Below are 24724 nucleotides of genomic sequence, written 5' to 3'. Positions count from 1 at the left end.
ACCTAAGATTAGTACTGAATGGCCAATGCGCCAAGGTGACTCACCTACCTTTCAAAATAGCCTCAGCAAGGTTTGCTTCTGCAGGTCCACATTGGCACTATAAAAAGCTCAACCAGAAGTTCTTTGATGAACACACACACACACCCAAAAAAAACGCTTGCAGGTATATGTATAAAGGCCATAAACACCCAAAGGGAGGCACAGATTCTACACAAGGAGTTTTAGTCAAATACTAGTTCTTTTTAAAAAACATCCACAACAGAGTCGTAAGATAACTGTCCTCAATATTAATAACATCAGTTCCCTACGGTAGCAAATCCTTTCCCACAAAGTGCATTTTCCAAGAGGTCTAGTAGTGCATTTATCTCTGCTAGGCTTAGCCTTAACCAGAGCAACCGTTGTCTATGGTCCATTCAACACTTCTTGCTGATGTTTTTGCTTGCATTTGTGTGTGTGTGTGTGTGTGTGTGTGTGTGTGTGTGTGTGTGTGTGTGTCTGCCTGTCTGTGTATGTATATATGTATGTGTATATATATACACACACACACGTATACATACACATAAACACTAACTGTAGGAATATATATATGTATGTGTGTGTGCGTGTATACACACACACACACACACACAAATACACACACATACATACACACACACGCACATTTACTAACTATAGGAATAAGGCCAGCAAACACCAGCTCCCTGAGGTGAAGACAAGCACAGGTGATAGTACTCTTTACCAGAAGGCCATCGTTCAAAGCCAAACAGGTTCTTCCATCCACAATGGGAACGGGTTTTCCAAACAAAAAGGCCAACTTCTCATCAACGGCCTCTTGAGTGCTTCTCTAGAGTGGATGGAAGCTGTGTGGAAAGTATCAGTTTGGCAGGGAAGGCCGTTGAAAGGAAACGGAAAGGGAAGGACCATTCAGCATCACAGGGTTTAGGCATGACTGAGGCTGGAGAAGAGGCTGCTGGGTCTACCAGAGGAAAGAACTTGTACCTGATAAAACATCATTAATCCCAGAAAGTATTTTAAGTCTTTTTAGCTACCTTAGTGTCCTGTGAAGACAGACGTCAAGCCCACTGTTGTGGACATTTGATTAGGTATTCCTGGAATTAATCATTTCAGTCAACTCCAGGAAATTGGGGAGGTATGAAAGCTTCATCAAAATGATGCAAAGCAAAATCATTAAAGCATTGAACTGGTTTGCCTTTGGTCATTTATTTCCCCAGTTGGGATGATCTGTTAACGATCAGGTTGGAGAAGATAAATGATATATATGTTCCCTCTAGAAGACTATTTCACATCTGCTCAGGGGCAAAAACAACAAGAGTAGGGCCTGTGTAAATCATGTGCATTGATCAGCCCCAAAAGCTTGAATGTGAATGCCCATTTTGAACAACAAAAAAAGAGAAGTTCAAACCACTGTGCCTCACTGGAAAGTTGACAAGGAAGTGGACTATTGGAATCCCAACATCGACACCCACTCCTTCTTTCGGATGTGGGGGTGGGGGGTGGGGGGGTCTACATTTCTGAAAGACAAGGGCTATACACAAGGGCTATACAGAACAAATACCAAGCCCCAGACAAAATGCCCCATGCTGGAGCCATGAATTGATTTCTCCCACAAGGAGTTCAGGCTGATAGTGAAAACTGAAAACCATTTTGCCAGGATCATCCAGGATATCAAGTCCTTTGTCAAATACATTGAAACAAATTGTATTTTCAAAGCAGAAGAGTCTACTTTCTCTGTACCAATAGTGGTCCTGTCTGTTCCTATCCTTGGGAGAGAAAACTGAAGAGGCCAGCCCAAGGCTACTGATTCTCATCCCTCATCTGTCCTATTATGTTGATAAGGCTCTCTAGTCCAAACACATATCCCATATCAGGGCCATCATGTACAGTGGGGTCATCCCGAAAGCCTTTGAATGTGCTGTGTGCGAAGTCAATCATACGTACATCCACCTTGGGCTGGAAGGAGACGGATTCTGTGTTGCTGACATCTTGTAAGTTGTCAGCGAGGGAGAGGTCCATTTGTTTTAGGCACACCTCTGCTTTGCGTTCCAGGTATGTCTCACACCGGGTATCCTTCCCATCATAAATAATGAGCAAGGAGCTGGAATAGAACCGATAGGAGGCCTGCCTCTCCAATACAGCCTTTAGACTCTGCAATTTGCTGAGGATGGGATCAAAAAGGTCCTTTCGTAGCTCTACGCCATTGTGCAGGTATTGGCAAAGGGCACTGCGAAAACCCTCAATGGAAAGACCTCTGCCATAATATTTGTTCCTGCACAAATAATGCCCTGTGTTCAGCTGATAGACCTACAACACAAGGAGAAAGCGTGCATTAGTTTAGAAGCACAGTCACATTTGAGGATGGTAAGAAAAACAAAGTGCTACTGATCCATTGTTATTTTCTACCGACGGTCAAGGCGGTATATTCGCATTTTGAGATGGCAGTATTCCTAAGGACTGGCAAGAGGAAACAGAAGCATTGGATCAACCCTTCAAAATATAGTTTATACCAAGAAGAAGAAAAAGGAAGTGCCCTAATCTGCCAATTTAAATGATTGCTAAGGGCATTCCTCTCCATTAGACTAAGTAGCCCAAAAAGCCCAGAGCACTAAATCAAACACAACAGTATTTCCAGGCAGATTGCTGTCTCCTGTGCATAATGCTAGCAGTTATTGGATAAGGGTAGAAGCTTTAGTGTTTCCATACAGGAACAAAACCTCTTTCTTGAAATTAGTAAAACCCTGCTACAAATTTTTAAAAGCCTACGGAGAAAACTGCTGACTGGGTAGCTAAATGCTTTTCAAACTAATTGCCCTAGGCATTCTCATTCCTAAGTAAAACATCCCACAATGGTCGTTAATCAAACAAAAGTTACAGAAGGAACAATTTATTTTAAAGTCACGCCATTCACAGCAGCTTGGAAATTCAGAATATGGCTGTAAAATCAATAGAAAGTTTTACAACCAAGGTATTTTCCCACCTTGTTACCATCCAGCAGAGGGCACCAGCATGTAAGGAACAAAAAAAAAAATACCTAGCCAAAAAAAAAAAAAAAAGGTCCCAAATCCTCTAAATCGGAGCTCAATGAGCTAAGTACCCTGACCAACCTACATTCCTTGTGCTTTGAGTGAACAGTCCTTTTTTTTATCCTTTCCTCCCCACGCATGCCCTGCTCCTCAAATCTGTTCTGGCTGCGCCGTTTCTCAAAACCGGGGAAGAGATTCCAGGTTTCTGCAGACGTTGGCGCAATATCTATCTAGACCGGGATGCCTTGCGTACGGTCACCCATGCGCTCGTGACCTCTTGTTTGGACTACTGCAACGCTCTCTACATGGGGCTGCCCTTGAGGACCACTCGGAGGCTCCAACTGGTACAGAATGCAGCCGCGAGAGTTGTGTTGGGAGTTTCCCGATACTCCCATGTTACACCCCTGCTCCGCGAGCTGCATTGGCTCCCAGTTGTCTTCCGTGTGAGATTCAAGGTGCTGGTAATGACCTACAAAGCCCTTCATGGCATGGGTCCGGAATACCTCAGGGAGCACCTGTGGCCGGCATCAACTTCCCTTCGCCCAGTATGCTCCCACAGAGAGGGCCTCCTCAGGGCGCCACCGGTCAAAGAATGTCGACTGGTGGCCCCCAGGGGGAGGGCGTTCTCTGTGGACGCGCCGGATTTATGGAACCATCTTCTGGTTGAGCTCCGGATGGTGCCCGACCTTCGCTCCTTCCGGCGCGACCTAAAGACTTACCTGTTCGAACAAGCCGGCCTCGCCTGATGGGTGATGGGTTTGGGTTTTTATTGCTTTTTATGTATTTTAACTTATTGTTACAGTTCTTGGGCATCTTGTTTAATCTCTTTTAATTTTTGTATTCTTGTCTTTTAACATGTATTGCCCTGTTCACCGCCCTGAGTCCTTTGGGAGAAGGGCGGTATACAAATAAAATTATTATTATTATTATTAATATCCAATGCTTCATACACACAGGAAGAGGCCAGCGGCCACATTTTGCTTACGGTTCATACAGTACCTGCATTCCACAAACTCGGACTCCTAGCGTAGCTGAGGTGCTTTGTGCACATTTCTTCATCTGCCGAGCAGCCTTCTCCTCGGATGCATCGTCCCCATGCTGTCTGGTCCCCATTTTCAAGTCAAGCACACAGGGAAATTTGAAATGATGCACCACATTCTCCAGCAAAAGAAATTCTGAGATGCTGGTCAAGGAGAATTGATCTCTTGAAGCTCTCTGTTGATTGCTACTGAAATACTAGGGCTTCCCTCCTGCTTTCCGGAGAACGTTCTATCACTGAGCTTATGTTCAGACAGACCAAAGAATTCAAAGAAGGAAAAGAGTACTGTACTGTACGTACAATTAGCCACCAAGGGGGTAGGAAGAATGTCAATTTTCCCTCTCAGAACTAATATTTTGAGTATTCCTGACTGAGGACTGGAAATGGCCAGAAGAAAACAATGTCACAAGGAACTATTTGCACCATTATAGTCAATACCTGATATGAAGAATAAAAGCAGACACCCCTGTTAGAATCATCAGACATTGTGTAAAAGTCATCATGTTGTAAAACACTACATTGTGGCAGATTTTGCCATTTGGAGGATACTGTAGAGCTTTCGTTCCTTAGACTCCGAGCGCATGAGACTCAGTTGTTGCTTGTGGCAACGCAAACTCCACGGATTAAAGCTGATCTTCTCAGAACTAACACTACTGTTTCCATCTAGCATCTGAAATGGAACGTCTGAATGGAAGTACTTGAGGCTCTTTGCGTCCTGGATGCTGTGGGTACAACATAATATGACATGACGTTAAAAAGCTCTGCAATCATAAGAACTGGTGTGTGTGTGTGTGTGTGTGTGTGTGTGTACATATATGTATATATATGTGTGTATGTATATATATATATATATATATATATATATATATATATATATATATATATATATATATATATATATATATATATATGTGTGTATATATCTGTGTGTGTGTGTGTGTATGTATATATATATATATATTTATATATATATTTGTTTTCGTAGATTCTCGCGGGTGTCTGTATGTGTAGATCTAGAGTCTCGGGTTTCTTCCCGCGTTCCTTTCATCTTCAGAAAGTTGTGGCGACATTTCGACAAAATCCCATCCGTCATCCTCAGGCCGGAGTGTTCCTCCTGCTGCTTCCAGGAGCAATGCGTGGTCTGGCTGTTCCTTTCCTTCCAACTGCCGGTGAGGCTGTGTTCTGACTGGGTGGAGGCCCAATCCCCTACCCAATCAGAGCACACCTCCACAGAACACACCCCCTCTGGCAGTTTAAAAAAGAGGAACTAACAGCCACATGCTTCTCCCAGAAGAAGGAAGCTAAAGCCTGATGATGACGGATGGGACTCCGTCGAAACGTTGCGCCCACACCTTTAGTTCTACGCGGGGAAAAACCCGAAAAACCAAGGATCCACATACAGGCACCCGCGAAAACCTCAGAAAACATATATATATATATATATATATATATATATATATATATATATATATATATATATATATATATATATATATATATATAAAATGCTAGTTAAATATTTAGATTACCTTGCTAGGCCCCAAACATGGGACAAATCTTTATTTCCTGTTTCAGCCTAACCGAAGGCCATCGACAGGCAGTAGTCACAACAGTGCAGCTCATATTTGTGTAAATTTTTTGGATTGCTAACAAAGAATTAAAGGGAGACTGATATGCATTTCAAACTTATTTGTTTTCATCAGTCAGCCATACCCTTCTGAGATTCGAACCTGGGCTGATTGCACATTAGGCAGTTGTTTTAACCTCTAGGCCGCAAGCTCTATCTCACTTTGTTAGCTGAGAAGCAAGGGAGATATGTGTAAATGCTTGTTAACTATTTAGATTACCTTGCTAGGCCCCAAACATGGGACAAATCTTATAATATATATGTAAATTTTACACAAATATGAGCTGTCACTGTTGTGACTACTGCCTGTCGATGGCCTTCGGTTAGGCTGAAACAGGAAATAAAGATTTGTCCCATGTTTGGGGCCTAGCAAGGTAATCTAAATAGTTAACAAGCATTTAACACACACACACACACACACACACACACACACACATAAAATTATCTAGAAAACAGGGAGCATGCCATGCCATGAACATAGTGGCCAAACATTACATTTCTGGTGTGTATTAAGGGGTTTGGAGGTCGCTGCCAGAAAGCCAGTGCCAATCTCTTATCATGGACCTTTGATTTTTAAAAGGAATCCAAGAGGATGCTTAAGAAAAGGAGTTTTTTAATTACCCATTAGAAGGAAAATAAATCAACCACAAACAAACCCCCCCCCAAAAAAAACCCCACAAGCCAGTACCTTTCTGAGGTCTCAGAGGTGAGCCCTGCTTTCTCCTCCTTATGCTCACTACCACTGCCTGATTTGTTGAGGCTCCTGCGGGAGTGTTTGCGACGTGGCTGGTCCCACTCTGGTGTATCATCTTGCTCCAAGGTTTCGCTCTCCACATACGGATATGCTACCAGGTTAATGTAGCCATCACTGTCTCCCTCAAAACAGACAGACACTACACCTGCCAGAAATCAGCCATATGATTTCAGCATGCCTCACGTTAGATTTTTAAATTAGTACATCAGAAATAACAAAACTACTAATCGTTTTCCCAAGGAGCAGATTAAAGGGGAAAAAAATGAAAATGAGGCTCATAAACCCAGTTGTAGAACTACCAAGAAGAAAAAGAGAGCTAAGACGCAATTCTATAATCTCTCCAATTTGAGTATCTCGTACCACAATGTATTTATAGAATTGTTTAAAAAAATAATTCCCTATAAAGTATTTCCTCTTTTCAGTGGGTTATGTAAAGCTGCTGTGGGCTGAAAAACATAACGGTAGATCTCTGAATGAACTGCAATGGATCACTAAATGTTTTTAATTCCCACACAATGGCACCTTGGGTACTCATTGCTAATTCGTTCTGGGAGGACGAGTACTGAGCAAACTACGTACTCGTGGTTTACCACGTGACCCTTTATTTCGGCTGGAAGAAATAGCAACTCACAAGACAGCCAATGCCAGCAAGTTTACCTCGGACGTCAAGTAGAGAGAAAAATGACTACTGAGACAAGATTTTTGCTTCAAAACGTATCAAGTGCCAAATTCAACGAGTTTTGAAGCAGTCAAATACTGTGGTGTGATTGTAATTTAATTATCACAGTAAAATGTCCGACTTGTTTACCCAGACCAGGGTTCCCCAAAGTTGGAGAGATTGCAGAATTGGAGTCCCAACAGAGCTTCACGCCAGTCCTTAGTCCTGAAGGTTAGGTGGCTAGAGACAAGACAGTGTTATTCAGGGTTGGATGGTCAGCCATCAAAGAAAGCAGCCTGGAGATGTCTTATATTATGGTTGGTATATTATTCTGATGATGATTGGTCACAGCCATATACTTACACTGGATTTGGCATTTTTATCCACCTATCAAGTCCTTCCCAAGAACTTGGGATAGGCAGGTGTGGTTGTTTGATGGAATTAAAGATCATTCTTTTCATATTACTATTAGTTAAAATAGCATTTAATAATTATTTACAAATAATAAATGTTGGGGGGGCTGTCAATGAACAATCTGGAACTTCACGAAGGGACTGGTGAATGAAGAGTTTGGAGATCTGTACCCTAGATTATTCTGCTGGTATGAAAGTTTGGGATAACAGGCAATTGATTTGGAAATGTCATTTCCATTGAGGTCTGTTTGTACTGTATCTTTTGCACTGGACTTCGTGGGATCAAATCAGTCAAACGAACCATAAATTTCTGCCTATCCTTGTAGAAAGCATTTGTTGTACCATAAATGGGGCAATTTAGCTTGAAGAGATGATACCAACTGTTGAATAATTGTTGGAAAAACTGACCAATGGAAAAAGGAATTTATATACAAAAGAGAGAGAGAGAGAGAGAGAAATTCCACACTTTAAAAATTCCTTTTTAACAGGCAGGCGACAGATATGTAATAGGTAAAAGCCGATAGATGTAAGAGAAGGACTGGCAGAGCCAGAGGGAGGAGTAAAAGGCAGGATCAGCATAAAATTGTTACATAGCCATAAACAAACTAAGCCTTCCTCCATTGCTGTTGACCCTTATCTAACCATGCTGACCATTAGCTGAGAAGATTGCTGTGCGTAAACTTATAGCAATAAATCAGTTAAACTAAACATTCATATGTGGACCGGGTCTTTTGCACCTGACAACAGCACAGCAATTCCCAAGTGATGGCCATAATGGAGCCTGACTAATCCGATTTTACGGGGAGGGGTTTGCAGCAGTTGCTAAGTGAAAATAGCGGTCATAAAATGAATGTAGCATTTGTTAAGTGAACCCACTGTTCTATATTGCGCAGTTTTACCCAAATCCAGAAGTGCCGGGATTTGGCAAAATCATCATGTAACTGTGGTACATTCACACATGCAGCCATGTTGGCGAGCACCTGAAGTGTGGGCACATGACCACATTGGGAGGGGGGGGCAGAATCAGAACTTTGAATTTGGATTGTAACTCCCCCCTTTTCTGGTAGGGTCGTAACTTTGAATGGACACTCGGTGACCAGTTGTAAATCGAGGACTACCTGTATATTCCATAAGAGTGAAATCTTCTCTGCTAGATGGCAGAAACTATTATCAAGTTTGATTTCTTGTGAAGGAATCAATTTATGGGATAATATCCTCGTCCAACTTGTACCCAGCTTTTCCACCCAGATAAACATTGCCTGCAGTAAATATTGGCCATCATTGATCCATCTAATGCAGACATGTCAAACTCGCAACGTCACGTGATGCCGCGCGACGTATCAGAGCTTTTTCCTCCTTGCCGGCAATGGGGTGGGCACGGTTTCTGCGGGCCGGCAGTTTGACACCCCTGATCTAATGCAACAATAAATTTGTATAACTAAGTTTTTGTTACAGAGGTAAACAAAATGAGGATGAGAGTATGTATTTAAAGGATCAGTTTTCAAATTCCAAAGTGGCATAAGTGCCTTTTTCTGGAGTAGAGGAAAATATAGGGCAGCAATTTACATGCTAATGATGCACTGTATGAGCAACTAAATGTACTTTGGAGTCTGTCCCATGAAAGGTACAATAAATATTTCAGTATAGCTAGCATAGATTCAGCTTCGGTTATTAATTACTGAGTTTGTGCCCAGATAATGCCTTCCATAAGTCATCCCTGTCTGTTTGTTGGCACACTCACAACTTGCACACCAAACGTAATGTTAAAGACTTTGCCTTATTAAATATTTTCCCAACAGTTTTAATAGGAAAAACGATGTGGAATCTGGATATATTTATCTTCATTTGCTGTAATATGTTGAATATTTTAAAAAATCCGAAGCACTATAGTGAGGTCTGAAGATGTGTCTATGTCTGTGTTTTTTTTCACACATTCTTTTTCAGGCTTTCACATTTGTAGCTGTAAAGTCTCATCTATATTTGTAAGTAATACCTAGAAATGGAGCTCCATTTTTGTTCTGTTTCAAATGTATCAGTCCTGATTTTTCTTGAAAGATTTAAATCAATTAGAATAGCAGCTTTTCTGGTCCCTGCAATATCCCACTTGGTTAAGGAAATGGAATGTAGCAATTACTTGTGATACAGTAATGCATGATCTCAAAATTCAAGCAACACTTTATGTCTACCCAGCCCACACTTTCAACAATTTGAAAGAGGACAAGATTTGACATACTGTACTCGGGCCTGTTAAAATTATGATTTTTAAACTGGAATGACATAATTCAGTTATTCGTATCACTAGTTAAAATGATCCAATTAATCATCACTTCCTAATACAAATGTTGTTTGATATAGCTATTATTCATCAGAACTTATATATGTTTCACTCTGAATACATCAGTACACTCTACCCGTTATAAGGATTTTCATTGTTAATTTTCAACCAAAAAATGAATAATTATCTGTTTTGATAGCAGAGCAGAAATATTAAGCAAACTACTTCAATTAATTAGGGATGCTTACTGGATGTTTTTGCTATAAAAGGTAAAGGTTCCCCCGCACACGCGGGCTAGTCGTTTCTGACTCTAGGGGCCGGTGCTCATCTCCGTTTCAAAGCCGAAGAGCCAGCGCTTGTCCGAGGACGTCTCCGTGGTCATGTGGCCGGCATGACTAGACGCCAAAGGCGCACGGAGCGCTGTTACCTTCCCACCGTAGTGGTCCCTATTTTTCTACTTGCATTTTTTACGTGCTTTCGAACTGCTAGGTTGGCAGAAGCTGGGACGAGCAACAGGCGCTATAATTTTTGCTATAGTATGCTAGTATAAGTATCAGCAAATAGCTTATTTATACTAATTTTTATGCTTATTTAAGTTTTATACTTGAATAAGTATAAAACAAAAAAGGAAAAAAAATCAGTGAAATAAATATGTGCCTTGTAAAACTAGTAATTCTTTTAAATGAATCAAATCCAAATTGTGTTGTTTTTCAACTTCGGGTGTTTTTCAAGGTTTTGGGATGCTTACCTTTATACTCAGGTGTGAATTCCTTCATTTCTGGAGGCAAAGATTCATAAAAGCGTTGTTCCCGGGTTATGAGAGGTTTGCAGACAGTGTGGTCATCGTAGCGCATCATGCTGCTGTGGCCGCCCACCTGATGGATGAAAGGCTCCAACAGGACCCCTCGGCTTCCTGTGTGGGTTGCGTTCTTGCCATGCTTCCCCACCTCCATGGTTTGACAAACACACATTGCGTAGGGCGCAAGTCACACACTTGGGGCATGGGGAGAGCTGCATGTGGTGGAAGGAGCAGTTTTTCAAAGAGAAAATTATCACCCCTCAGTTAGACTGATAAATGATTAGGCACCAACAGCCTGCAAAACAAAAAAGAGATGCCACAGACTTTGGTCAAAAGCAATGAAATAAACTCTACATTTGGCTGTAACAATTGTCCTTATTGCATCTGATGAATTGAACCCATGTCAAGGAGTCTGAAGAGGCAAGATTCCACATTTGTTCTCAATTGTACAGTACATCCAACAGTTAAGCTCCTACGCACAATGGCTTGTCCAGTATAAACTAGGCAATTCTTTTACCATTATAGCTTAATTTCCTACGCTTGCCTCTTTGCCAAGTTTGAGGGATGGTTTTCTACGTCAAAATAAGCAAGGCAAGAAGTCTTGTCCCACTGCCACTGTTCCTTTATTAATTAAAAGAAGGAATATAGCATATGGCAAGGTTCTAACAGGAGGGAAATCTCTTTAAAATGACTGTTCAGTAATCCAGGTTTGAAGAGGAAAAGGTGATTCAGAACAAATCTGTCACTAGTTGATAACTAAAAATAGTGCATTTTTAATCTGGATTCATCTAGAACAGGGGTCTCCAACCTTTTGGTTTTGGCGGCTCGGTGGGAGAGGGAGGGGCAGGCACCTTAAACATTCATGCACAAACATGAATGTGGCCACATGTGCGTGCGCATGTACAAACAGGCTGGCAACACGTGCACCACGCAAATGGGGCTATGAGCATGTGCGGTGATCGTGCCACGGCCCGCAGCACTGCCGCCCCTGGCACAAGTATCGCACCACTGCCACTGCTCGAGGCTCATGCTGCGGCCCACCTGCTGCTTACAGCACTGCAGCTGTCCACACAATACTAGCAGCGCTGCCGCTACCTACACACTTGTGGCAACGGTGGCACAAGGGGGGTGAGCACACACACACATGCATGCACTGCCCAGGTACTCACGCGGCCCAGCAGCGATAGGTTGGGGACCTCTGATCCAGAATATATATGTTTGCTCTGAATCACTTTTTACCCTTTGAATCAGGATAGTTGCAAAGTTGTTTCTGTTTTATTAATCATAGAAGCAGTAGAAAATAAATGATCTTGTATAATATAGTCTAGTAAAACAAATGAAAATAAAGAGTCTGACATGTTATATATTTTTCTGTAACTGCTGGTAACTCTTCCCCCCCAAATTATACATGTCTGTATTTCAGCTCATTTTAGAGACTTAAGAACACAATCCACTGGACACCACAAAGTGCAAGAATCAAGATGTGAATATAATATAACATAGTGGGTATTATAGCTACTAATGGCTATTCAAGAAAAAAATTAATACAAACACTTCAAAACAATTCTTGTCACCTTGCTACATTGACAGATTTGGCCAAAATAAAATATTCAGTGTTTGCTAGTTACACAGCCTATTTGTATTTAAGAGCTGATTTTTGAATTACATTGCCATCTAAAAACTGTTAGATAACCACCTACAATTGTTCATACTCTCCACAATTTCATGTAAGTGACATTCACATGCAATGATTGCCTACATGGAAATATTTCATACTGAAGAGCAACAGGGGACATATGAATAAAAATTCAAAGAGAACTTTGAGTGGGAGAATGGCGCTCTAGTTTTTATTTAATTGACCTTGCCATGTTTTAAAAAAATCCAAATGTTTCAGCTTCAAACAAGAAGGAATAGCTCAAGGAGAATTACCGTATACAACATTACCCGAACATTCTGATGAAGCAGAAAAAAAACCCCCATGTAACCTTAAAGGGGAAAAGCTTAATCATCAGACTAACTAAACATAAAACAGATGCAGTTTAAATGATTCCAGATTTACAAAATCAACAAAACAGCTTAAGTAGAAATTTCCTTTCCTCTAACTATAGTCTGAATATTAAATGCACTCTGATATGGGTTCCAAACAAAGCATATCTAGATTTGCATGCTGAGGACCCTTACTTAAGAGAGTCAGTTCTCACCATTAATATAGGTCTTAAAGCATTTTCCTTTCAAGCTAACAACTCATGCAGCGCCAAAAAAAACCACAACCCAAACATTTTGAATGCCATAAAAGTGGGAATTTTGTCAAATATAATTTCCTGCAGAATCAATGCAAGCCAAAGTTTTCTTTATAGCACCGAATTCTTCCATTTGTTTTTCTTTTTTATATACTATTCCATTTAGCTTCATTATCAAATTAAGTAATGAATTTAAGCTTCAATACTTCTGATCATTAACAAGAACCTTGCTTTGACAAAACATCCTCTCCCCCTCCTCTACCACCACCACCACCACCACACTTTGGATGTCAAGTGAGATACAAAAATCTGGTTTTTGCTCTTCTGGCAGCCTCAACCATTGTTATCTGAACTCTGGTGAAGAAGTTGTAACAGCCCCAAGCAGGTCAGCAATGGATTATATATCGCTACAGAAATTATAACAAGATACAAATGGACTGATCTTCCTTTACAAGTTTCTAAAGTTAAAAATAAGTTCTGTATTTGTAATTCATATTTTCACCAGGAGTTCTCAAACATATTCAGGTTGCAGAAGTGTTTTTTCCCCCAGACCCCCTGATTCACAAACAGGGTTATCATGGCCTTCTCTGACCTCCCTCACACACAGTGGCTTTCCTGCACGAGCTTTTTGACATCATTGCTAGGTTGGTGATCAAGCTTCTCAAATTGATAGTTTTATTTTTTTATTCATTCTATTTATTACATTTATATGCTGCCCATCTCACCATTTAGCGACTCTGGGCCCCTGAGGGATTCGAAGTGGCTTGGGAGTTGATGGCCTTCACAGCCGTGAACCTGACTCACCTTACCTTGACAGAAATACGCATGAATGTTTATCTAGGTAACAAGGTCTAAAACATTCTTTAACTCCTAGGAAGCAAGGTAATATTCAGAAGCGGCTCAAGCAAACTGGGATAAAAGGAAAGGAAGTAAAGCATAGTCAGACTTGCGAGATTCCGTTCTGTAGTCTAACTCGATAAATTACAATACTACAATACTGCCCTCTGGTCTACCTCGTGCAGTTGATACCGAGGGGCCAAAACACATAGGTTATAACCAGTGCTTTTTTTGTAAAAGAAAAAGGTGCCGGAACTCACACATGTCATACAATCCGCCTTGCCTACCCTACAAGGTTCCATCCAAAAAAGGTGCCGGAACTCCGTTCTGAGCGTTCTATGAGAAAAAAAGCCCTGGTTATAACACATCAGCATCAAATTCCTGGGTGTGCAGCTAGCGAGTAGGCTGGCTTGGTCGCTCAACAGCGAGAAACTGGTGAAGCGGGCACAGCAGCGCCTGCATTTTCTGCATCACACGAGAAAAGCACATCTTCCTTCTCCTATCCTTACCACTTTCTACAGGGGGACGATCGAGAGCATCCTGCCATACAGCATCACAGTCTGGTTTGGAAGCATCCCTGCTTCAGATAGGAAGGCGGTGCAGAGAGTGGTGAGGATGGCCGGAAAGATTATTGGCAGTTCCCTCCCTCCCATCCAGGACATAGCACAGAAGCGTTGCTTGAACAGGATCTGCAAGATTATCTGGGACACTACACATCCTCTTCACGACCTGTTTTCCTTGTTACCTTCTGGGAGGAGGCTTCGTGGTATCCGTAGCAGAACATCCAGATTCAGCCATAGTTTCGTTCCATACAGCATTAACCTTGTGAACTCTCAAGCTTCCTCCTTCCGTTACATATTCAAGGTGGACAATTTAATATTTACTTGTTATGTATATGTAGGGGTGTGGGTCTATACATATGTTGTACATAGTATGTTTAGGTGTGTGTCATGTATGTGTTTCACTTGGAGAGCGGGCAACTAAATTTCATTTTTGATGTGTGCCCTTCTGCCCACAGTAAAAAAAATGACAATAAAGGTTATCTTATCTTATCTCATTACATCTGCTTTTTGTCTCAGAATAGCTGCAATATGGGATGAAATTAGAAGACATTAACACCAGTCCCTTGCCATGGTCAGATCACTCTGGCTGATTTAGAGCTTTTTAGTGGTCCAGGAAAAATAAGCCCATTTGATCAATCCATTCCAGGTACCTGGGAGATCTAAACTTTTTCAGAGGGAGCTCGGGGGGTTCCTGACACTCTAGTGATCAGTAAAACAGAGGCTCTCATTACCTCTATTGCAAGCTAACTCTGCCCAAAGCCAGGAGTTTGATCCTGACTGACACAAGGTTGACTCAACCTTCCATCCTTCTGAGGTCGGTAAATTGAGGACACAGATTGTTGGGGGTAATATGCTGACTGTGTAAACTGCTCAGAGAGTGCTGTAAAGCGCTGTGTTATGGTATATAAGTCTAAGTGCTACTGCTATTTCTATCTCCTGGAACAAAAATCTTGGATAAAAGTGCCCGGAAATGGCCCCTTTCAGAACCCTGATCCTCAAGGATTCCTTATTTCTCTGGAGAACACTAGGAAATATAGCAGCACAAATGACATCTAGAACACTGCTGGAGAAAGACAAAGAATAAATCCAAATGAATATGTAAATAAACCCATTTATAACACATTCTAGCAATAAGAATGGCAAAATACAGCTATTTTTCCACTGCTATTGTGTCAGATTATCAACTAGCGGCCCTTTTTAAAATATTACCTGGAAGAACCTTAAACCTGTAAGACTTCAGGAAGTGGACAGTGTTCTCAGATCTGTCAACACTGCCACCTAAATATTAAAACCATATCCTGTAGCAAAAAGTGTCTAGTTGGCTTTATAAACTATATCAAGATAGCAGTTACTATTCACAGAAAGAAGAGTAAAAAAAAGGATGGAACAGCATTATGAACTTGAGAAATCAAACAGAAATTCAAAAGCACAAAAGACTCTAATGAAATAAGTAGAAAAGATTTAGAGGGAACTGATCAACCGCAAGATAACTAAGAGCTATAAATGATATAACTGCAAAGATCAAATTGGAGGAGCCGCTAATATTCATGTGCAAATATTAAGTCAATTAAAATATTCTGCCCAGTTACTCCCCCTTAATGAATGAAAACAAAAATACTATGTTTAAAATTAATAAATGTGAAATATTCAACAAAACTATTTTTGAAGTTTAATATACATCTATCATGCTCAACAACTCTGCATCAAAATTATTTGTCAGATTACCCAATGTGACCCATGTTGCCAAAAATCAGGTGGCCCCTAATCATTTACTAAACCTACTTGAGAAAAGCTATTTTGAAATTTAAGCAAAGGGTTTAAATACTAGAAGTATAAGGAATTTATAATGATACATTAATGATATTAAAAACAGTTGCTGAATTCAGCACAATCGTAGTTGGGGAGACATAAACATGGGACATGGAAGCACGTGATAGCAGTCCAGTACTATAACTCAGGCAAGTAGCAGAAAAATATCTCCTGTATGTTCCACCATAGGAAACATGAAAATAGTTCTTACTTTTTCAAAGTGGTGGCAAGCTGAATCTTGAGTTGAAATGGAGCATCAGAATAATACATGTGTATAGAAGTGGGCATCAAACAGATAATACACATCGTATCACCAACCTAATTCCAGTATTCCTCACTTGATTTTGCTTGAAGCTAGGAAAAAATGTTGTATCTGTGGTCAGAGCACAATTTCCCCCGGTTGAGAAACTGGTAGGAATGAAAATGACTGTTTGTACTTATCATGTGTTCATTTTTTCCCCTGCTCCAATTTTCTCAGTCATTTTAAGGTGCTGCTTTTTTTGTTAAAAATCTTTCTGTAATTATTGCTTTAGCGCAGAGGTGTCAAACTGCAGGCCCGCGGGCCATTTGTGTCATGCGGAGGCCACACCCACACCAGTTCTGGCAATGCAAAAAAAGTTCTGATACGTCACAACACGTCATGTGATGCGGCAAGTTTGACACCCATATAAAGTAGGGCACAAAATATAGTGATGAACACCTTTCTATATTCAAATGATCAAAATAATTTGCATGTCTATTACTTCCAACACGTCACCTGGATTTTACAAATGCTAGTATTACAGAAATAAATGACGGAGGATGCACTTATCAGTAGCAATACAAAGAAGGTGCACACAAAACAGGCTTGCAAATATTTTACATCAGTTTACCCAAGTATTTCTCTGCAATGTGAAAACTAGTTGCGCTAACCTTCATTGTTACAAATGGAATTCACTGTTAGAAATCTGAACTAACAACTAAGTTTTTTAATGACAGACCTATTACTACTACTGTTCTTATATATTTTTAATTTGCATAATAACCAGTTTTTTGAGCAAATCACTGTGAAATTCACTTCTTTTTGCCAATTATGCCATTTCCTAGTACAGAATTCATTTCTCAAGATAAGGTTCCATGTCATAATTTTATAACAACATTTGATTATTGATTTCTTTCAAGTGTCCCAACAATGCACTCATCTCTACTGTAACTGAGTCTATCAAAAATTTCCTTCTGTGAGTTTAGACTAAGAAAAGGCAATCTTTGGCCCTTTAGATTATACTGATACACCGTCTTGTTTATCTTAACTACCTTCCTCAAGGAAAATGGTCTGAAAATTATTCAGTTCCTGAACTACTTGTATTCTAATCTAAGCCATCAAATCAGCAAGCACATCAATATTGGAAACAATTTATCATAGTTAAAAAGGAAAAACACCTGAATACATTTAACACAAGCTATTGGAATTATTTTGCATGTTGCAAGTAGCAATTCAAGGGGACAATTGATCAGACTTTCCAAGAAAGATATGTGCCAGAACTTTCACATAAACTATATTGGGCAAAAAGATGCATGAAGATAAATGTATAGCCTGCTTTCCAATACATTTACAATTTCCATCTGACATGCCCTTTATTGTTGTTGTTGTTATTCCCCTATCTCTTGCTGCTTGGGATAACAACCAATCATTGCTTCTTGAGCAAGTGGATAAAGAATACTAACCTGTTGGTGGAATGGTAGTATAGCATTAGTATAGCAATAACCCTGAGGAAACAGAGAGCATATGTAGCATGTAGCATTCTCTCTTTCAGGAACTGAAAGCACACATAAGTATAAACATAGTTATGATGGTGTTCTTTTATTGCATAAAGTGCAGAACTTGGCCTACAGTTATATCACCACCGTTGTGAGATGAATGCTCAGTTAGATGATTACAGGAAGCTGGTTCTATTAGTAAGACATCTTCATTAAAATTACTGTCAGTGATATGGTAATGACATGATAATCAAAACCAGAGTGTAGAAATAGTCTTCATTCAAAAAGTTAACATCAATCATGGTACAACATAGCTGTGTAACTTGGCACTCCTTTGCTTACCTTTGCTTACCAAAGCAAAGCAGGAGAGGACAGCCTTGGTGGAGCAGTGGGCTAATGCCTCCTTAAGTAACACCAGCTGCCTGCAATTAGTGCAGGTTCGAGTCCCACCAGGCTCAAGGTTGACTCAGCCTTCCATCCTTCCCAGGTAGGTAAAATGAGGACCCAGATTGTTGGGGGCAATTAAGCTGACTTTGTAATAATGCCGCTTGGGGGTGTGTGTGAAAGCCCTAATAAGCAGGCATATACATAGAATGAAGGCTACTGCTAAGCTTGTAAGCCGCCCTGAGTCTTCGGAGAAGGGCGGGATATAAATGGAATAAAAATAAATAAATAAATAAATAAATAAATAAAATGCAACTGGCTGAATTTTATACTATTCCAAGACTTGTCAGTTATTGAAAGCAAGATCCCATTGCAGTTTACAAGCTAGAGAAATAGTGCCACTGTTTTCTAATCTTTTTGTCCTGAAAAGACCAGATGTCCCACAGAATACAAAAAGAGTAACAACTGTTGCATTTTAGTAAGCCGTTCTTGCTTTCTGCTACTACTAATATACCTTAGGACACAAAAGTGTATCTAAAATAACACTGAAAATCAGACAAGACCACAGTTACTATCCCAACACGTTATCTAAATAAGTCAAATTCTAAATTTTGAGCTAGTTTCTGAGGCTTCCTTGTTCCTCAGCTCCTCCTTTTGCCCAGTCTCCTCATACCATACGTACTACATCAACTCTTCCCGAACCATTTTATAGACTTCCTCCAATTTAATCCAAATGCTGTCAGTATGTGCAGAAATCCTCACGATCTTCTTACTCTATAAATGAAAGGTTATGATGAAACCCCATGGAGACACTGCAGAGCCAAATGAGAACAAATGATTCACGTTTGCCCAAGGGCTATCCTAGTGTTTTGACATAATACATAATACAGGAATGAAGCTTATTCTTCCTGTTCTGTCTTTGCAGAGGAAAATGTTGTATTGTTCACCTTTTATAAACATCTTATTTACATAGTACGCTGAATTATATACTGCTAAAGTAATGTGAAGCAGCAGAAAAAAAACATAGGCTCTACCATTTTTATGTGCATACATAAATGCTGAAAGCTTTATTCTCAAAAATGACGAAAATCCTTGCATCTCAAGCAGGACTCCATGGTGCTGCATAAATTCTGTTTCTAACTTCTGAGGTCACAGGCAGAAAAGCTAGGCCTCTCTCCAGAAGAAAGCTGAATACAGCCCCAAGCAATATGAAATAACATCATGTTCATTTGCTATCAAATAGTTTTCCAAATAAGAATGGTATGTATTGCCTGGAAAATCAAACTTCAGCATAGTCCCATAGGAATACCAACAGTGAAAATAATATAGAGCCACTATGGCAAGGCAATTTTACTGTCTCAAACATTCGAACATTTCCACTGCATAACTTGTGTATCATAATAGGTAAAGGTTCCCCTGCATATGCGTGCTAGTCGTTTCCGACTCTAGGGGCCGGTGCTCATCTCCGTTTCAAAGCCGAAGAACCAGCGCTTGTCCGAGGATGTCTCCGTGGTCATGTGGCCGGCATGACCAGACGCCAAAGGCGCATGGAACGCTGTTACCTTCCCACCGCAGTGGTCCCTATTTTTCTACTTGCATTTTTACGTGCTTTAGAACTGCTACGTTGGCAGAAGCTGGGAAAAGTAACAGGCGCTCACTCTGTTACGCGGCACTCGGGATTCGACCCACCAAACTGCCGACCATCTGATAGACAAGCTCAGCGTCCTAACCCACTGAGCCACTGCGTCCCTGTATATCATAATACAATACTATATAAAGAATTTTTCAGTGACAATGATCAAAAGATAAAAGCAGTACTGTAGGTGCAATCTCAACATAGACTAATAAATTAATTTTATCTGCCTTGGTTAACATTTACATTAGCAAACATTTTTTGAGAAAATCATTTCAGAACTGGCATGTCAATAATGCCAAAAATCTCCCACTAGAAGGCATCATTTAGTCTATAAAGTCTGCATGCGCGCATGGACACACACGTAGTGCAGTATTCAAATATCAAAACTCTTTTATATCAATTTCAGTTAACAAGAAAAACACTCTGAAACATTCATTTTGGCAGATAATCCTAAAGTACAGCCAGCCAGATTAATATAAGAATTGGTATTCTTAGGTATTGGAACCCAACAGTTTAGGAAGTTACTACCATTTAGGACTGGGGTCAGACGTAAACGTATACTGGTACGTTTCTTTTAAAACTAACCTAACAAGCAAAATAAGAGCCACTAGTCAAAATTCTGTACCAACCACTGCAATCTTTCTTTACTCACTCAGGTTTCCATACATGTGACATAGAAAATATAGGAATATTATTCTATCGGAGCAGAGATTGTGACTAGATTTCTACTGACATCAATTATGTAAGCACTGCTAATTTGTCACTGCTTCAGACTCTTTTTCAGGCATATTTAAATCAAAATTCTATACAGTGAACAGGGGAAAACTGAAAACATATTTGACAAGGTGTAGGGATGCAGGCAGGCAATTAAGATATGATTTATCTAACACTGGGAGGTCTTAATCAATGTCTTAACCATCCATTGTTTTCCAAAGCCAGCCAAACTGATATGCTTCTGAGCAACGTTCTCAGGCTCCATGAAGCTTGCAAGAGTTTAAAATCCGAGATGGATCAAAAAGGCCAATCTTGATGTATCTTAACATTTTAATATAACAAATATATATTAAGTACATTTCCTTTATATTACAATTTATTACACACTACCCTAAATTTATCACTACTCTGAACAATTCTAAATCAGGTCAATTAAATCAGGTCCATGCATCATTATAAAATACAAAATCCCCCCAATCTTGATAAAAGTGACGTTTTCCTTTTTTTTAAAAAAAACATGGATTTTATATATTAATGAGACCTTCCCAAACAGTAACCAAATCTTATCCAACCTCTTTCAAGCAAAAGATTATCTAGATCAGGCATGTCAATCTCACGATGTCACGTGATGTATCACAACTTTTTCCCCATTGCTGGCAATGGTGTGGGTGCGGTTTTAGTATGATGAATCCGGCCCGTGGGCCGGCAGTTTGATATGCCTGATCTAGATATTTCCATTGGTAAGCAATGATTGCCGCTAAAAGCATTTGAAGTTAAGAGAATACTTTCAAAAATAAAACTGAAGTCAAACAAGTCATATTATTGTGTTTTTATCCCATAAACATCAGCGACAGGGAAGCCAAGCAGTCTAAAGACAGTGGGAAAAAATATAAGATAACTTTTTATATTCCTATAACAAAAAAAAAATCCCTATGAAACTGCATATTTTATTTTTTTTAAAAAAAAAATCCTACTGTGATAAGATAGTTCATTGTAGTTCCACTGTGGCAGTTATCCAAGGCTGAGGAAGACAGAAAAGGGAAACAACAGATAAGATGGACTGGATCAAAGGGAAGATGGGTCAAGGTGACCAGGAATTGAACTCCGACTTAATGGCACCTACTGTTTAGTACACTACAGATTAGAACTCCTTTAAATATACCAAGAAAATATTACCACAGATGCATAAATACAAAAAAAATACTCTCAGGATCACTGTAGCGAATCACAAATACAAACCGCAGTGTCACCTGAAATTTCAAACACTTCTTCAATCTCATGAGAAGCATAGCATTTCCAGATCACAAGTAAATGAAAGATATTCATATCATTAAGCCTAGATTCTTGAACAAATTATGAACCTAACATGTTCTGGGGGGCAGTAATAAGTGAATTTTAAATAAAAACTGAAAGGCTTTTCCTATTTATCTCAATATGCTAGCTAATAAGAGCAGCATTCTAAGCAATGAGAATTTATTTCCAGCAATAATCAAATAATCATAATTATCAATATGATCTCATTGCTAATTACTTGACTCTTGTCAGTGGACTGACAAGATCATTTACCAAATGCATCCATAAACATATGTAAAGTGTATGCAATTTTAACAGAAGCTGTTTATTTAAAAAAAAAATAGTTCCAGGCAGTTAATTAGCTGATTTCACTTGCTCTTCAAAACAAAGATACTAAGTTTTCCTAGACTTGTGACTCCTGCTCCAAGAGCAGGTGTCAGCCATGGCTAGGAAACCCTTTGTACAACTTCATGTGGTGCACCAATTTTACCCTTTCCTGGAACATGAGTCCCTGTGCTCAGTCACTCATGCCCTGGTAATCTCCTACTTGGATTACTGCAACATGTTTTACATGGGGCTACTCTTCAAGAGTATTTGGAAAGCTCAGTTGGTCCAGAACACAACAGCATGGACAGTTTTGGAGGTGCCTAGGGTGGTACATATAACACCACTGTTATGCAAGTGCACCAGCTGCCAATCTGCTTCTGGATGCAATTCAATGTATAGGTTACTGCCTTAAAGCCCTTTGTGCCATGGGTCCAGGATATCTGCAGAACTGTATTTGTGCTGGCAGAAGGGGGCCTACTGTAGATCCCATCAACCAAAGAACTTCAGCTGGTGGGATACAGGAGAAAATCCTTTTCTGCCACAGTTTCTGCTCTTTGGAACATCTTGCCACAGGAGTTAAGACCCCCACACACACCCCTCTTTCAGCCATCAGGAAAAATCTGGCTATGCCAGCTGACATAGGGACCTGAAGGAGAAGCTGCACTAATAGACAAGGCATACTCCCCTCTCACCTCCAACTTCTTGTTTTTTTAGTTTCATTTTTGTATTTTTAATCAGCTGTTATTTTTATAACTGTTGAATGTGTTTTATTTTGTTGTAAGCCACCCAGCATTGCTCTGGACTGTGAGATGGGCAGCAAATGAATAGGATAAATAAAGTGAAAATTGTGCAAAACTATTTTAATAAAGAATTATCTACACTTTCGAAACATTCGAAACTTATTTCAAGTTGGTAGAGGATAAGCATTTGTATAATGTTACAATGATGAACATATCAATGGGAAAAAAAAGTTTGCAATATCAAAAGGCAATCCAAAAAGTTAATTCTTTGTTCAATGGCATCGCAGTCACGGAGAGCTGTTATATAAACAAAAGTCAGTCTAAAATTCAACTATAAAATATTCATTGCCCATGGAGGAAAGCTTTTTTTTGTTTTGTTATTCCCACAATGTTTTGAATTGGGGCCAACCTGCTTTGTCAGGATGGAAGTTCCAAGCAAAACTCTCCTGCCAAAAACCAACACAACTTCTCAATAAATTTAGACCACCTTAAATCTTATATTGTTATTGCTGGTGGATGGGAGAAAGTTTATGGCATACAGCACATCCCCAAGTACCCTCTGAGCAAAAGTTTCTCTAGCCTCAGAACTCTTTACCACCACCACCACCACCCACACACAACCACCTATCACCCTGCAGATGTCACCAACATCTGCCGGTGTCATTCCTTACAAGTCCCCCTTCCAAAATGACCCGCTGGAATCTCACAGCCAGTTGTCATCAAGGCAAACGGGCCGGCAGAGCGCTCAGAAAACCACAACTGAGCAGAAAACCACAACTTCTTGCGCTTCTACCCCAGCTTTCCATAACCGAGCGCCCTCCCTACTTGGATTGTGTCCGACCACCCGAGTGCTGGCCGGGGATGATGGGATCTGACGTGAACTTCAGTCAACTCATTTAGAGGGCGGCCAAACGGGGGAAATTGCTCAACGGACACCTGTACCGTAGACCAGCGTTTCCCAACCTTAGGAACTTGAAGATGCGTGGACTTCAACTCCCAGAATTCCCCAGCCAGCATAGCTGGCTGGGGAATTCTGGGAGTTGAAGTCCACGCATCTTCAAGTTCCTAAGGTTGGGAAACGCTGCCGTAGACTTCTCTCCAGCAGCTTCGGCAGGATCGTCGTGAGGACACCTATTCCCTCTCTCGCGAGCTTCAACAGCAGCCCTCGAGCCAGGCGGCTTGGCCGTTTTGCCCGCCGGATCCCCCCGAACCGGCCTTACCTTCTCCCTACGAGCGCTCATTCACTCCCCGATCCCCTCCCACATCCAATTCGGAAGGGGCTCCCTCCCTTTCGATCCAGATCGCTTCCTACGAAGAACAAAGGCCCGACACTCACCGACGTAAATTTCCCCCTGCCTGGCCGGGGGGAGGGTGCTGCTGCTGGGTTCCCCCCAGGCCGGCTTCAAGACTTCCCTCACCTGCTCCCTACCGTTCGAATCAACAACAAGATGGCGGCGCCGGGAAGGTGGGCATTCTGCCGTCATAGCAACCGGGGCGCCCAAGGTCCACCTCCGAGGCAGCGAAACCAATCGCAGGTTGATGGCATTACGAGCTTTCTATTGGTTCTCATTTTTATTGGACTACGTATCCGTCACTTCTCCAAATTCTCTGCGCCTTCTGCGACTGGAACCCCGCCTCCGGTTTTCCAACGCACGCTGCGCAAATGTGACGAAACCAACCTTTTTTCCGGAGGCTCTCTCCTATTGGCTAAGGAGGAGTGACTCACCAACCAATCACAAAAGCCTTTCGCTGCTATGCTGTATGTCTCTCTCGAGGCTGCTCTTTTAACGATTGACCTCTGAGCCTTCGTAGGAAAGTGATTCTTAAGCTAACTTTCC

At 40.7% G+C, this 24724-nt stretch overlaps 1 protein-coding gene across 1 annotated transcript; it reads right to left on the bottom strand.

The window, feature by feature from the left end:
• Positions 1 to 638: 638 nt before the first annotated feature.
• Positions 639 to 24331, bottom strand: IP6K1 (inositol hexakisphosphate kinase 1). The gene is made up of 6 exons (XM_083356145.1): positions 24223 to 24331; positions 10556 to 10901; positions 6396 to 6606; positions 4630 to 4802; positions 4041 to 4216; positions 639 to 2322 (listed from the first exon to the last, which is right to left on the bottom strand). The coding sequence occupies exons 2-6, from the start codon at positions 10776 to 10778 to the stop codon at positions 1816 to 1818; spliced, it is 1290 nt and encodes a 429-aa protein (XP_083212271.1). The 5' UTR covers positions 10779 to 10901; positions 24223 to 24331; the 3' UTR covers positions 639 to 1815.
• Positions 24332 to 24724: the final 393 nt, after the last annotated feature.

The sequence above is a fragment of the Vipera ursinii genome, assembly GCF_947247035.1.
Source record: "Vipera ursinii genome assembly, chromosome: 2".
Classification (NCBI taxonomy): domain Eukaryota; kingdom Metazoa; phylum Chordata; class Lepidosauria; order Squamata; family Viperidae; genus Vipera; species Vipera ursinii.
This window is presented reverse-complemented; position numbering and strand designations above follow the sequence as displayed.

Bases quoted from the DNA above. Each gene is read 5' to 3' on its own strand.
- IP6K1 (XM_083356145.1), bottom strand. From the start codon at position 10,778: ATGTGTGTTTGTCAAACCATGGAGGTGGGGAAGCATGGCAAGAACGCA. The intron at 6,607-10,555 runs GTAAGCATCCCA...GATTTCTGGCAG, and splicing joins ATTCACACCTGAGTATAAAG to GTGTAGTGTCTGTCTGTTTT. The intron at 2,323-4,040 runs GTACTGTATGAA...CTTGTGTTGTAG, and splicing joins TCCGAGTTTGTGGAATGCAG to GTCTATCAGCTGAACACAGG.